We start from the raw sequence: 14,967 nt of genomic DNA, 5'->3' as shown, positions 1-14,967 counted from the left end.
GCTCAAACTGATCCAAGTTTTAGTACAAAATCTATGTTCAAATAAAAGTGACATTTTACAAGGACTTTATTTCCGTGATCAACTCAAAAGAGCGAAGCGGGAACCAACAGTAACGAGAGTAAATAAAAAAATTACAAAGTAGCTTGTTGACTTTGCAAGGGATGATGTTTGGTTTGACGATTAATCCCGTGGGAATCTTAAGAAATATTGTACTTTTTTATCCTAAGTATAAGAATTATTTTAGTTGTGACTGAATGTAAGGTATAGATGTTTCTGGTCAGACAACAAGACATGAATCTCAACATTTGGCCGTTTTATGGCATTTTCATTGTCTTTGCTGTCTTAGGAGTTGGTCAAGGTAAGCCAAAATATGTACGTGTTACGTTAACATGTGATTTGGTGATTAAATGTTTTTACTGAACTACCCTTAATAGGGTTTTAATACGATATTTTCGTACTTAAAGTAATACATGGCTGAGATAAAATGCACAATATGTATTCATGCACTTTACAACTCTGGTTTATCAGTTTATCAGTTTATCAGTTCATTAGGGTATTTTTAAAAGAGTTTTTCTGAAGTAGGTGCTTCTAGTAACTTGCAAACGAAAGGAGCTCATGAATGAACAAAAAATTGTGACAATTTGTGCATCCTAATTACCTTGGGTTGAAAACATTAGAATGTTAATACAAGATGAAAAACAGTTTTATGACTTGTCGAATCATCATCTGAATTCTAATTTGATCATGGAATGAGGGCCACAATATTACCATTGTCTAACGTACAAACCGAAGTGCTAGCCTCATACATCAAGGTGACGAGGTGCTTTATATATTTCTAATAGAAAATTCTTTTAGCTAACGAGTTATAAAAAAGTAATTGTCAAAAAAGTAAGAAATTAACTGAAAGCTCACGAAAACGTCGAGCTATATATTTCTGCATCAAATGAATGTCTTACTCTGTGCTGGAACTGACACTTAATTTTACCTTTGAAATACAGCAGCAATACAAGACATATGTGGAACACGGTCAGGTTTATCCAGAATAGCTGGAGGGAAAGATTCATCTGGTATTTGGCCATGGCAAGTTGAGCTATTGAAGGTCAATAAAAATGTAACAGCATACGTACACAAGTGCGGTGGTGTTTTAATTGATGAAAAATGGGTGATTACAGCAGCGAGCTGCGTCTTCCAGGATCCTTATCCTACCTTTTACAAAGTCAAAATAGGTATGTAGCTATGGATATTTTTCTATAATTTTAATGATCTTGCTTCGCTAGTTCATGTATTGTTAAATCCCAGCGTTGGAAAATCACGCCAGAGCTTGTGACAAACTTTTTAAGGTGCCTTTACCTTCTAGTTCCATATCGTATCCTACCTTTTACAAAGTCAAAACAGGTGTTTAGCTATCGATATTTTAATAATTTTAATGATTTTGCTTCGCTGGTTCATGCATTGTTAAATACCAACGTTGGAAAATCACAACAGAGCTTGTGACAAACTTTTCTAGGTGCCTATACCTTCTAGTTCCATATCGTATTCTAATTTTACAAAGTCAAAATAGGCATATAGCTATCGATATTTTTGAATTTAATAATTTTGCTTCGTTAGTTGCATTGTTAAATCCCTCCAAACGTCCGTGGGATTGACAGACTTAATGCGGTTTTCGATATTCTCCGAACTCGATAATATCAACCTGCAGGCTGAAATTGGGTTTTTCGCTGCCGTCAATCAAAATAAGCAGTCGGTACCTTTTATGTTCTTGAAAACCAAGCCGTACAAGCCGTTGAAATGTTTGAGATTGCAGAATATCGAAAACCGTATTAACTCAAATCCCAACTTAATTTGTTGATTATTTTTATTAATATGTTATTGACGATTAATGTTTCCACAGGCAAGCGTGACCGCAGCAAGAAAGAACCAGGAGAGCAAGAAATCTTTGTGGAGTCTTTAAAAATTAACCGGGATTTCTTGGCCGGAGATGACAAGACAAACGACATTGCCTTGCTTAAATTAGCAAAGGAAGTAAAATTTGGAAGAACCGCTCGACCCATTTGCTTGCCAGAGCCATTGAGCCGAGTTAGAGCTGGAAAGATGTGCGTAATGACAGGTAAGGTGATTACATTTTATTTAAATATCTTGCTGAACGATTACATATAGCTTGGTTTAGTGAAGGACAAAGTGCATAAGCAAAGAATCAAGTATGGAAGATCTGGGATGGGCAATATGAGACTAAACGGAACTGTAATTGAACTTTACTGTTTTCTGACAAATATAGAATATTAGACACGGCTAAATTCTAACGATGTATAGATTTAGCATGTCAGGTGGCCCTACCTCCCTTATTAAACGAGCAGCTGTGTTTAAGTAACGATGCCGTTTAGAACGATAGCGAGAACAAACAACAGAAATGAAAAGAGCACCTCGACATTAGTACGTAGGCGGAGATTCAGCTCACAACAAGAGAAACAGGAAAATGGCATTAAAAATAAAATGGAATGTTTTATAAGGATTTGTGAAAATCCATGCACAGGTTGGCAAGGTCTTACAAGCCAATACTTTCCCTATACAAATCCTTATAAAATATTTCAATTTTATATTTGAATTCATTTCTCTTTTAATTAACATTATGAGCTGAAACTTTGCCCCTTTACTAATGTCAAGGTGCGCTTTTCATTTCTGGCGTTTATTTTGACATAACAGCTGCTCGTTTGAAGAGTTAGGGTCACGTTGCCTGTTAGTGCAACGCGTCTAATAAAGTATGGAGTAACAAAATAATATTTAAGGCAATTTATGTTAATTATTCAAATTGAACCTGATGATGGAGTCAAGATGACCCCGAAACGTCGTTCTGTAATATCCCTCGCTCTTCTTGTAAAACGTTTTACCCAATCTTAAGCTTGTTTGATCAAAATAAGAATTGGGCACCCAAAAATAATGCCATGAGTAACTCTATTCACTATGCTGTTGTTTCACTAGGATGGGGAAGGTTTGCTACTGGTGAAGATAAACCTAATGTCTTACAAGAAGCTCGTGTGCCAATCGTGAGCCACCGAAAGTGCGACAGAAAGAACGGTCAGCTGTCTGCTATTGACGACTGGACCATGCTGTGTGCTGGTTTTAAGAATAAGAAGAAAAGTGGCTGTCAAGGTGAACAATACGATAGACTTTCTAGATTCCTTGTAGGACATCAACCGACTGACCGACTAACCGACTGACCGACTGACCGACATATTTTATTATGTTGCTAGGTGACAGTGGTGGCCCTCTAGTTTGTAAGGAAGGCAATAGATGGGTTCTCCGTGGAATAATAAGTTGGGGCAGCATGAAATGTGACGGTCGTGAAGCATACTCCGTGTTTACTCGTGTCAGTCACTTTATGCACTGGATGTACTTTGTCAAGCTGATTCCACAAAGAACGTACAAACGTAAATATTATTATTTTAGTGCATAGGTCTTTGAAATATTTTAAGCTGTATAAATATGACGTTTTTCAACTACATACTCAAACTAATTTAGGCATACTAGTACTATTTTAGCGGTAAAAATAAATTTCTCGTCATCACTCAGTTTACGCTACATTCTCGTCATCACTTTTACACTACATACTGGCGAATCCATGGGTGGTAAAAAGGGATGGCTAGTCATCCCCCTTTTGTTTAATAGTCATCCCCTTCTAACTCTAAAATTCCTGGATCCGCCCCTGATGCTTATGGAACGCGACTATGCTTTTATTAATTATTTGTATTCATTTTACACCCATGTGAAGCCGAGTCTGGGAATCTAACCCGAGACCCCAGAGATAAGATATGTGAGGCGAGTGCATCACCACTACTATACGTTAGCTTCAGATTCCCAAATCAAGAAAAGAGACACTCGGTCTGAAATGAAAATCCTGAATGTTTCGACCCCATCTTTTTTATATATACACAGTAGGCTTTAAAGCTAAAAGCTTGTCAGGTCGTGTATCCTCCATACACGCTCCTCACTACATTCGAAGAATATTCTATACACAGTAGGTTTAAAGCTAGAAGCTTGTGGGGTCGGCTCGTGGGGTCGTGTATCCTCCATACACACTCCTTACTACATTCGAATAGACTATACACACAACTCTCACTTTATTTGTACGTAAGTCAACTAAACGTCCAACACGTTTTTGTTTCAAGAATGCATGGATAATCACTGGTACTGTGGAGACTGGGAAGAGAAAGGGCTTTGTACTAACAACTACTACAAAAATATATTGCGAATATACTGTCCAAGGACTTGTGGACATTGCAAGAACTGAAAGTACCATAATGGCTCTGGAGATCCGTGGATCAATTCCCAGGTAGGTGAACGTCTTTGCGCTAAAATAGACTTTTTAACACTGTGGTACCGATGCTGTTTCTTCATTACGTACCATGTGTCATCCTCTTTAGAATAATTCCCTATTCACACCTAAACGTATTTAGTTAAACTATGTCTTCATTAGGAAAAAAAATTGAGAAACCAGAAACCTACAATATAATATGAAACTTTCTAAAATATTATCAGAGCAAGACAAAGGATAGTTTACATGCATTATTTCACCAAATATTGTGCAGTGTTTGTAGATAGTTTTCCAAACCTGTTTAGTTAAACCACTTTGAAACATGTTTAAGTCTTGGTGTAAATGGGGTATAAGATTCTTTGTTTGAGTTGGTTCCATATTCATGATCTCATTCACAACCGGTTAAATAAAGAAATACTCTAGGGAATGACACACGTGGTCTGAAAAGGGAAATTTTTGCACGACGACGAAATAAGGTCTATAATGACAGTTTGTTTATGGTGGGAGAGAGAAGAAAACTTTAATAACAACTTGGCAAAATTTCTCTGAAATTCTTTGTGCTGCAATGTTGACAAGCCAATTGGAGTAACATTAATACAGGAACGGTGGAGGGGTGGGCAAATTTGCCCCAAGACAACATTAGAAATAGAGAACGACCAAAAATGTTTTGTCCAAGTTGGTCGAGGAAGTTAGAAAAGTGACAGGTGACATGAGCAATTTATTTTATTGAAATACATTTCCCTGCTTGTTTTTCAGGATGTTTAAAAGAAACGAGAGGTTTATGATTTGCTACATAATCATTGTACGAAAAACAGGGATTTGACTATCAATAAATATGCATGATTACAACCTAATCAGAACTATTATCAATGAATGGAAATACTTGTCTCCTACGCAGCCGCTATTAGTGTCGTCAGTCGTCACGCAACGCTCACTCCCCTAAGTTAGCGGCGCTAGGGGAGTGAGCGTTGCGTGACGACACTAATAGCGGCTGCGTAGGAGACTATGGGAATACTTGAAACTTAATTCCTTTTAATTTGGGGACCCGAAAATTTTATAGACAAAGGTTGCGTGACAAATAGTTAATCGTTTTCCTTTCATTATTTTCATTCCAGGAGTATTCTTTCTTTTAATTTATTTTATTACTTTTTTTTAATTTGAATTTTTGTTACTTTTCATTTCATTCATTTTCATTTCATTTATTTCCTTTTAATTCCTTTTGTTTTCGTTTCGTTTCGTTTCGTTTCATTTCTTTATCTTTCCTTTCACTAAATTTCTTTTCATTTCCTTTCATTCCCTTTCAATATACATATTAACAAGATGGCGCATATTTCGTCCCCTAGAACAGTCTCACAGTGCACTGCAATCCAACTCGATGCAGTTTTCCTCTTAACATCGGAATAGCTAATGGTTTCATTAAAACGTCATTACGAATAGAGTATATCATCCGAAATAGATATAATCATGTGCACGTGGTCTAAGATCTGAAAAAAACAACTATCAAACTTAACTAATCAATATGCTTGCTCTTAAACTCTGCAGTATGCAGTTATTTTTGTCCCTATCCGATAGATAAACCAACCCTCTATTGTTTGCTCTAATATCCTTAATTTCTCAAAAATTATACAAAGTAAAGAACAAATCCCAAGCTTAAGGAGAACGAAGGATAATGCGAGTTACTGTATATGATTTCAGTCTGGGCTTAAGCGATTTGGTCCTCAAGGAGATGTTTTGATAAGTAATATCTTTGCATACACTTCGGAGCGTTCAACCAGTAACCCTATCTTGAGATATCATTTTATCGGACTGATTTAAATATTTATCATTAGTTTTTCTTGTTTATACCACAAACATGGCGGCTATACACGGATTTGATTTCTATTTCTCAAGGGACTGGAAAGCCGTTCTAAATATAGATGGTCTATACTGGGATTTGATTTCTATTTCTCAAGGGATTGGAAAGCCATCTAAATATAGATGGTCTATACTCGGATTGGATTTCTATTTCTCAAGGGATTGGAAAAGCCGTTCTAAATATAGATGGTCTGGGAAAACGATACATAAAGAAGATAAATGAGTTGTACGCTCCGGGTAATGGGCTCCTGCTCACTTACTACAAGTTACTATATAGAATTCGTCTGGGTTCGGGTTCAAGAGCTTCGGTCCTCAATGAAAGGCTTAGACTGAGTGATCTGGGCATATCTTTTGAAGAATGCTCACCTCACATTTTTTTTTTTTTTTTTTTTTTTGGAAGCTGATACTTTTAAGTTCAGTCTCGAAGAGCTTTATCTCTTCATCTGCAAGAGCTTTAAATGAGCATATTATAAACATAACTCATTGAAGCAATTTATTTTAAGCACATCGAATACCTTTCGATACGCGACACCCATATCATATTTACATATACATGAAAAAATAACTGTTATTTTTTATTTTGCATTTATCGTAGCATGGCATTTAATATGCTATCTAACATGACTTCAATAACAAAGTAAAAATATAAAGTCTTATTATATAATTACCAATGAAATATCTATTTTTCTCTATTTCGAAAAATTGATATCTTCACACGTGAAAATAACATGTTATTTTCACGTGCAAAAATAACACCATTGCGATGGCTATTCAAAAATACAAGGAAACAATTGCCTGAAAAAGCCAAAACATACATCATTGATAATTATATAATAAACAGAATATTACATGGCCGCTTGGAGATACGAAATATTATCTTCTCGTGTGAAATCTCTCACTCGTTCGCTGCGCTCACTTGTGAGAGATCTTTTCAACACTCGAAGATAAATTTCGTATCTCCGCGGGCCCATGTAATATCCTCTATTTATTAGTTTCTCCATGACTTTTGCAAGAGGTCTATAGTTTATTAAGTTTATAGTAAATTTTACACGGTACCGGAAGAATTTTCAGCCAGTCAAAAATTGAAATGTACCGCACCGTTTACAAGGAACCGTCTCTTCAATTGCATAAAGAAATTTTTTTTTGTTTACATGAAACCGGATCAGAATCTGCAAGGCTATAGGAGTTCGGAAAGCTCAGTCCCGTGTGAGCGGAACCCCTGTACGTATAACTTTTTAACCGGTTAAAAAATTCGTCCAGTACCGTGTAAACGCAACCTAAACCACGCTTACGTCACATGACTTGATTGCAAACTCGTTTACCAAGCGTTGAGTGACATTAGTCTGTGACCACCCACGCATCTAATACAAACATAACACACAGAAACCCAAGCCACTTCCAGTCGGATAGTAATTAAATCAACACCTGTGAGCATTCTTCTGCTCGATTAGAAACGCATTTTCCTTCGTATTACGAAAGCGACATTTCGGGCCGAAGTTAAATTCAGTCGTTAGTTGCAAAATGAAGAAGACAGAACTCCTACTTTTGATGTGCTTTTGTGCGCTGTTTGCTGGTCAAAGCAAAGGTGAGTGCATTTGAAAATGTTGTTTGAGAAAACTTTAGAATTATCTCCAGATTTAGGCATTAAAATCTAACCGTCTTCTCTCAAGCTTTGCCTCAAATTTAGGTTTAGAAAGATGAAAAAGTATATGCACGAAAAAGTAGCAAAGCCGAGATCATTTTAATTGTAGGAATATTAAAGCTAGAGAACAAATGTAATTTGATGTGAGCGTACATTCTTTCAAGCTCATGGTTAATCCATTTGACATGGAATTCCTCAAACATTTACGGAGCATCTTATTAAACGTAACGTGAACAATGCAATTTTCTTCAGATTAAGTTGACGACAAAATGTGTCCTAATTGATGTACAAATCTATATACACTTTCAAAAGGAATAAAAGAAAATGCTAGATCATTGAAACCAAAACTTCTGCGTCACAAAACAGTATACTTTTCTCACCAGCTTAAGATAACAAGCTTGAATCGCGTAATGAGCTTAAGTTCGTACCGGTATTGCTTTAGAAAACATAATGGCTCATTTTTGAAGTCTAAAGATGACTGAAAGAAGTTGGTCCAACGTTAGCTTAGAAAAGCAGTATCCATAGCTTTGAAAAATAGTAAAAATGATAAAGATGAAAAATATTGGCGAAAAAATAGTATTGAGTTTGACAAATTCGTTGATGTTCGAAATTTAAAGCAGTTTTTTTTAAATGTTTAAAAAAACAGTATTGACATTTTAGTGTTGAATAGTGTTGCCAGCGCATGGCGAAAAGGGATATTAATATGCCACGTCAAATTTGATGTTGTGGGATTTAAAAAAAAATCTCAGTGTGAATGAAGACGGCACATCGATCACTTTTACCCATGAAGAATGAGAAACACACGAACTCTATATTGTTGTATATTTTCCGTCATCTTTGTGTTGATTTGATTCCCCTGGAAAGAAGTGATTACGGTATCTAACAACTAGGCTTTTCGATCCAGTGAATAAATGCCACCCCCAAAGTAACGAGTTAAAATGTGCTGACCGTTACCGTGGAAACTAAAATTCCAATAATAAAATGTTTTATTGTTTTTCACATTATTATTGATTTGTAATTATTGATACAAATGTTTTTTAATTGGAAACAGATTTTTTAAGGACTGTTTCTATAGGATATGAAACTGAAAAAATCTATCTGGGAAAGATCTCCTAAAATGGCCCCACAATGCACTGCGATACCAACTCGACCCAGGCTACCTCAGCTCGAGAGTTTCAATTGTTTTGACATTTTCCTACACAGCATCTTGTGGTAAACGCCGAGTCAAGCGAGTAGTTGGGGGAGTTGAAGCTTTGCCCCACACATGGCCTTGGCAAGCCCTTCTTCAGGGTTACAAAGATGGAACTTTCGTACACAAGTGTGGAGGAACACTCATAAGTCAAAGTTGGGTGTTAACTGCAGCACACTGCGTGTTTATGGATCCTAGACCATCATCCTACAAGGTTAAACTAGGTATAACCAACCATCCAATAATCCAGTTTCGGTCTCTGTTACTCAGACTGAGTTGGCCTCGCTTTTTGAACAGAATATTCTTTTCTAGTCCACTGATGAAGGGCCATCAGCTTTCAAAGTGTTTGTATTGTTTGAGTTCTGCATTTTTTACTTTACAGTTGGTATTTGTGAATATTTAGACACTGATATGAGGCTAACCCTGAGTAAATGGATCAAGGAACACAGCGGTATACTCTATAAAGGACTATAGTCTTCTTTACCTTGGGCGTAATGTTTTTTTCAGACCATGTGTCATTCCCTAGATAATACGATTTGTTGTTTGAGTTGTATCAATATTCATGTGATCTTCGAAGGAACAACCGTAAAACAAAGAAATGATACTCTAGCAGGAATGACAAAGGGACGTCTGGAAAGGAAAAACATTGTGCTGCCAAATCAATTGGTTAAGACTATATAGACCCCTTGCATGTGACGTCAAAGCAGCTCGATCTGGCGGACGAAACAAAAGAATTCCAATCTCCTGAGAATTAGAACCTATTGTTTTGTCCCTCAGATTGAGCTACATTCCAAAGTGCTGCAAGGGGTTTATAATTATTCATATCCCACTTCAAATCCGATCCTCAAACTTCGAACATGGCAAAAAATAGACCTCTACCTTAGCTAGGCGTGATGTTTTCTCATTTATAATTCTTTGTTTGTTGTACTCCATATATTCATGTGTCTTCACATGCGCAACTGTTAAACAAAGAAAAGATACGCTTGGGAATGACACGTTGTCTGAAAACGTAACGCCCAAGGTAAAGTGGTTTATTCCCAAATATACATTTCTTTTCAAGGTGCACATTATCGATTAAGAGATGAGAAGATCACTCAAACCTTTTCGGTGGACAAACTCGTTATACATCGACGTTTCCTAACTAACAAACGCTATGGCTACGACATCGCACTTATAAAGTTATCACGTCCTGCCATACTTAACTTTGCTGTTGGGTTGGCGTGTCTGCCAAGACAGAGCCACAGTATTCCTGTCGGGTCACCGTGCTATCTTACAGGTGGGTCGTGCTTTTCGGCGTTAAACGAGAACAAAAGCTTAGGAAACGGGCACGGGGGTCGAATTCCTCTCGTTCTCCTAAAATTAATAATACATAATGATAATGGAATTTTTTAGAAATGGTGGCACGTGACAGTCGTTACCGAGCACGTCAGTGATAAACTTTTGTCCATTTATGGCTTAAGTCAAACGTCGAACTTCACCAGAGCCGAAACTAATTAAAACAGTGGATAAAAAGATATAACTAGCTAAAAACTAGTGTGAGCTGCGTCGGTGTTTCTAATGAAACAGTAATGATGAAAAGGTAAATTATACACCGTGAAAAGATGAAACAACTTACTGACGTTTCGGACGCTAGTCCTTCGTCGGAGTAAAAGAGGAAGTCCGACGAAGGACTAGCGTCCGAAACGTCAGTAAGTTGTTTCATCTTTTCACGGTGTATAATTTACCTTTTCATCATTACTAAAACAGTGGATGGTAAGTAGGTCTTCTTTGATGTCACTAGGCTCGGCTCATGTCAAGTTCGACGTTTGATCTTAGTCTATGTTTAGCGTTTCTTGATATAGAACCGCCATTTTACTTGGCCATCCGAGCGGTCATGAAGAAAGGTCTAACCATTTGCAGATGTTGTTAGAGCAAATGCAGTATCTTCTTTATTAAGATATTTTAAGACTCTGCATGTGGGTTCCATCTACGGGTTCCCCGCACCTCCCTCCCCCCCCCCTCCCCCCCCCCCCCCCCCCCCCCGCCCCCCAATATTAATAACTAACTTTTTGATTTAGGATGGGGTTATACGTCTTATGGCGGCCAAAAAGCTGCAGCCCTACAGCAGGTAATGTTGCCTGTTGCAAGCTACAAGAACTGCGAAAGAGGGAATTCTTGGTTCCATAACATCGATAATACAACGATGATTTGTGCAGGGTTTGGAGGAAACAGTACCAAATCTGGCTGCAATGGTGACAGTGGTGGCCCTCTTGTTTGTGAACAAGGTAAGAGTTAGTGAGCGTTGAGAGAATGGACCAAATCCACTTGGGCGTAATGTTTTCCCATTTCATTCCACGTGTCATTCCCTAGAGTATCATTTCTTTGTTTAACGTTTGCACATGAGAAGACACACCAATATGTATACAACTAAAACAAAGCATCTTATTCTCAAGGGGATGACACGTGGTGTGAAATGGGTAAAACATTACGCCCGGGCCGAAGGAGTCTATTTAATTTTTTTTTTTTTTTTTTTGCCATGCGGCAGAGCGTTCCCGAATGGAAGTTTGGCTTAATTGATTTGTTATGAAGATGATATATCAACACATGGCTGTTTGATGCAAATGGCCTATTAACGCAAAAAAAACCCCTGCAAAATGAGTTATTTCAAACGCTCTATTATCGTTCTTGTTGATATTTTAAAGATGGCAGATGGGTTGTCCATGGTGCAGTCAGTTGGGGAGACTTGAAGTGCAGGGCTAAGAGTACATACGCTGTCTTCACCAGGATAAGTTCATTCATCAACTGGATCAACCAAAAAATGTCCTCCAGGTATCTCCCTGCATACCAAATGACTCAAATGACAAGGTAGGAAACCTTCAATGTTATTGAATTTTTTCGATACCCTTATCTATGTCACGGTATGGCTGACTCACAGATCGAACCCTGAAACAACCTAGGGGCTAATCAAAATCAGGTCATGGCTAACTCATAGATCAAACCCTGAAACAACCTAGGGACTAATCAAAGTCAGGTCATGGCTAACTCACAGATCGAACCCTGAAACAACCTAGGGGCTAATCAAAGTCAGGTCATGGCCAACTCACAGATCAAACCCTGAAACAACCTCTAGGCTGATCTTAGTCAGGGCACGGCTAACTCACAGATCAAACCCTGAAACAACCATCAGGGCTAGTGTAAGTCATGGCACAGCTAATTAAATCAAGGGAGAGACCTAACAAATTCATCACACGTGATACCAAGTACAGGAATTCGAACCCGAGGCAACAGAGGTGAGTGTCGAGTTACCCTACGAGCAAAGGATCTTTCTCACCCCTGACCTAAAGTCAGAACAGAAGGCTGCAAGCAGGATAAAGTCGAGTGTACTACCGCTACACAGCTTTCAGATTCCCTACAGCAACGTGTATTACCACCTAGACCCAGCTTAAATAAATGTTGACTGCTTTATACGTTATTTTCCCCCCAGGTAGATGTTCCGATAACCACAGATATTGTCCCAAATGGAAGAAAAATGGTGACTGTAAGAAAGGGTTTTACCGAAGAATGTTGAAAAAATACTGCCCCTTAACATGTGGCCATTGTTAGAAACCTTTGCATTATGAAGTATAGTCATACATTGTATAATTTTAGACTTGAATAAAGAGTTTCGTGCGCTGTGAACCATATCATCCCCATCACCACCACCACCACCATCACCACCACCACCGACAACAACAACAACAACAACATAACAACATTTCGAAACAAACAAAGAGACTAGCGTAGATTTAGTTGCACTTGAACCTTCATTGCTAACAATATTTTGCAAGTAATGTAACTAAGAAATAAGTGACAGCTAAATTATAATTACCAAAGGGTTAAAGACCCATTGCCACTTACCGTGATACATCACAATTTGTTTACATTTTGAATCGTGTCACAACCGAAAAAACAATTCCAACATTTTGAATAAACTCTTAAAAGAATGTAAAAGAATCATTTTTGTGCCTTAGTGCTATGTCGGAAAAGGATTTGATATGAAGTTATTATTCAATATATGAATCTTTGAATTTCATGGACCACGAAATTTATCTGTGACCGCGGTGCATCACGGTAAGTGGCAATGGGTCTTTAACTTGGTTATCGATAAAAGATGAAATAAACAAACCATATTAGGCAATGCACTATTTTATACTGTTTTTCGGTGCAAAATATGACTTATCACTAGCTTGACAATAGCAAATTATTAGGTCATGTAAAATACGCTTGATCAAGCTTCATTTCGGATACTCCGAGGTGCAGAAGAGGCCGCTTATCTGAATTTAGTCCAGCTGATCTGAAATATTGACGTAGAACTGGGTCTCCATAATTAAACAGGAATTTGGCATCCATAGACTTCGGCTCTCATTGAAATATGGTCATACCATTCTCGGACAACAAATCTGATGTACTGGGTTTTTATCTTCTCGGGAAGCCTGTTGGTTACGATCGTTGAAATGTCAGTGTTCGCCTGAAAGTTCTAATCAAAAGCAATTTGGTTATTAGCAAATTACAGCAGATCAGTGATGCTCACTGTGTGATGTCTTGGTTTTTCCAGTGATTCGAGGATTTTTTTTATCCGCGGGTTCTCCGGTTTTCCTCCATTCGTAATACCTACACATTTTAAAAATCCCACGAAATTCAATTCGAGAGCTTTGTATTGCCCCGACTTATATCAGCCGAGAGGTTGCTAGAAATTGTTTCAGTTTGTCAATATATAAATAACAATGAAACAGGTAGTTTCAGAGTTCGATCTGTCCAGAATAGACTGCCAAACTGGCGGCCAAAAATTTTGAAATGAGTTAAATTTTTAAAAAAATACCAGCACTGGAAAGAGCACCTTTACTTTATTTAAACCCTACAAAGATTCATCATATCAGGTGTTATATCGGCCGAAATGAAACTTAAGTTGAAACTTGACAAATTTACAAACGTTTGCATGTCTTTGGGTATACGTTCGATCTGTGAATTAGCCATGCCTCGACTAATTAGACAGTCCAAAGGTTGTTTCAGGCTTCAATATCTGAATCAGCCGTCCCTGATCATGACTTAGATGGCTTTTTTTCAGAGTTCGATCTGTGAACTAGCTGTGCCCTGACTTAGATCAGCTAGATGGTTTTTTCAGGGTTTGATCTGGGAGTTAGCCTTGCCCTGATTTAGTTCAACCCAGAGGTTATTTCAGGATTCGACCAATAAAATTGTCGTTCGAGCAGTGAAAGTACAGACTTATATCCTCTTCCCCCGCCCCTCGATAATTTTTAAATCGAGAGGTGGATAGGTTTGTTCGTTTGGTGGTTGTCTGTGAGGGCTGCATTCATTTATTGAGCGGCTGATTCACAAACAGACAGGTGTTGGTGTTGGTTGTTCCATACTGAGGTTACTCACTGACCAGTGAGTGTGAAAACTTATGTTTCAACTCCCCTTTACAGTGTTTGCTACTTTGTAATCCACAAACGAGTTGTCGCTGTTTTTATAAGCCAGGCTGTATTTTCTCACATACTGTTTATAACCATATGGCCTCCCTTGTGTTGCTACCATAGTAATGTATACCACGTGACCCAAGTCCACCTGTAAGTACTCTCCTGCAGTATTAGACCCTGCTGACCAACACCCAGCATCACCAGATGTGGGGTAGTTATTGAGTCGTCCTCTCCAAGCCTCGTGTCCGGGATCCCACGTAGAAGAAGCAGTTATCGCTGAGTTTGGGACCTTCCTTGAATCAACTCCCATTCCAAATGCAAAAGCACAATCTAAGTTAGATGAAAAAGAATACGAACTGTTGGAGATGAGAATATACTTAGCGCAAAATTATTTTGAAAAAAAACAAAACAAACAAACAAACCTAGACAAAAAATACTCACAAAAATAAACAAACACAAGCGACGCGGACAACGGCAATGAAAAAGCTAAGTTGTTCATAAAATGAGTTTGATAATTCATTTCTTTGAATTATAGCAA

The 14,967-nt window shown here is 37.9% G+C and overlaps 3 protein-coding genes across 4 annotated transcripts in view; all 3 read left to right on the top strand.

Moving 5' to 3' along the window:
* LOC116304287 (uncharacterized) overlaps positions 1-14,967 on the top strand; it is a gene marked incomplete in the record, with an annotated part of 204,442 nt that overhangs the window by 90,531 nt on the left and 98,944 nt on the right.
* On the top strand, positions 177-5,163 carry LOC116308831 (chymotrypsinogen A). 2 transcript variants are annotated; one of them, XM_031719337.2, is made up of 7 exons: positions 177-358; positions 1,002-1,226; positions 1,892-2,107; positions 2,977-3,147; positions 3,249-3,425; positions 4,164-4,327; positions 5,066-5,163. In XM_031719337.2, the coding sequence occupies exons 1-6, from the start codon at positions 268-270 to the stop codon at positions 4,283-4,285; spliced, it is 1,002 nt and encodes a 333-aa protein (XP_031575197.1). In that variant the 5' UTR covers positions 177-267; the 3' UTR covers positions 4,286-4,327; positions 5,066-5,163. The 2 variants fall into 2 exon arrangements, with proteins under 2 accessions (XP_031575197.1, XP_031575196.1); XM_031719336.2 differs by having other exon boundaries at positions 179-358; positions 999-1,226.
* On the top strand, positions 7,538-13,150 carry LOC116308836 (elastase-1). The gene is made up of 6 exons (XM_031719343.2): positions 7,538-7,748; positions 9,009-9,218; positions 10,055-10,270; positions 11,052-11,258; positions 11,676-11,838; positions 12,458-13,150. The coding sequence occupies exons 1-6, from the start codon at positions 7,685-7,687 to the stop codon at positions 12,459-12,461; spliced, it is 864 nt and encodes a 287-aa protein (XP_031575203.1). The 5' UTR covers positions 7,538-7,684; the 3' UTR covers positions 12,462-13,150.

This window comes from Actinia tenebrosa, unplaced genomic scaffold (assembly GCF_029948245.1).
Source record: "Actinia tenebrosa isolate PJP-AT-01 unplaced genomic scaffold, QUT_ActTen_1.0 PGA_scaffold14__42_contigs__length_11649687, whole genome shotgun sequence".
Lineage (NCBI taxonomy): Eukaryota > Metazoa > Cnidaria > Anthozoa > Actiniaria > Actiniidae > Actinia > Actinia tenebrosa.
This window is presented reverse-complemented; position numbering and strand designations above follow the sequence as displayed.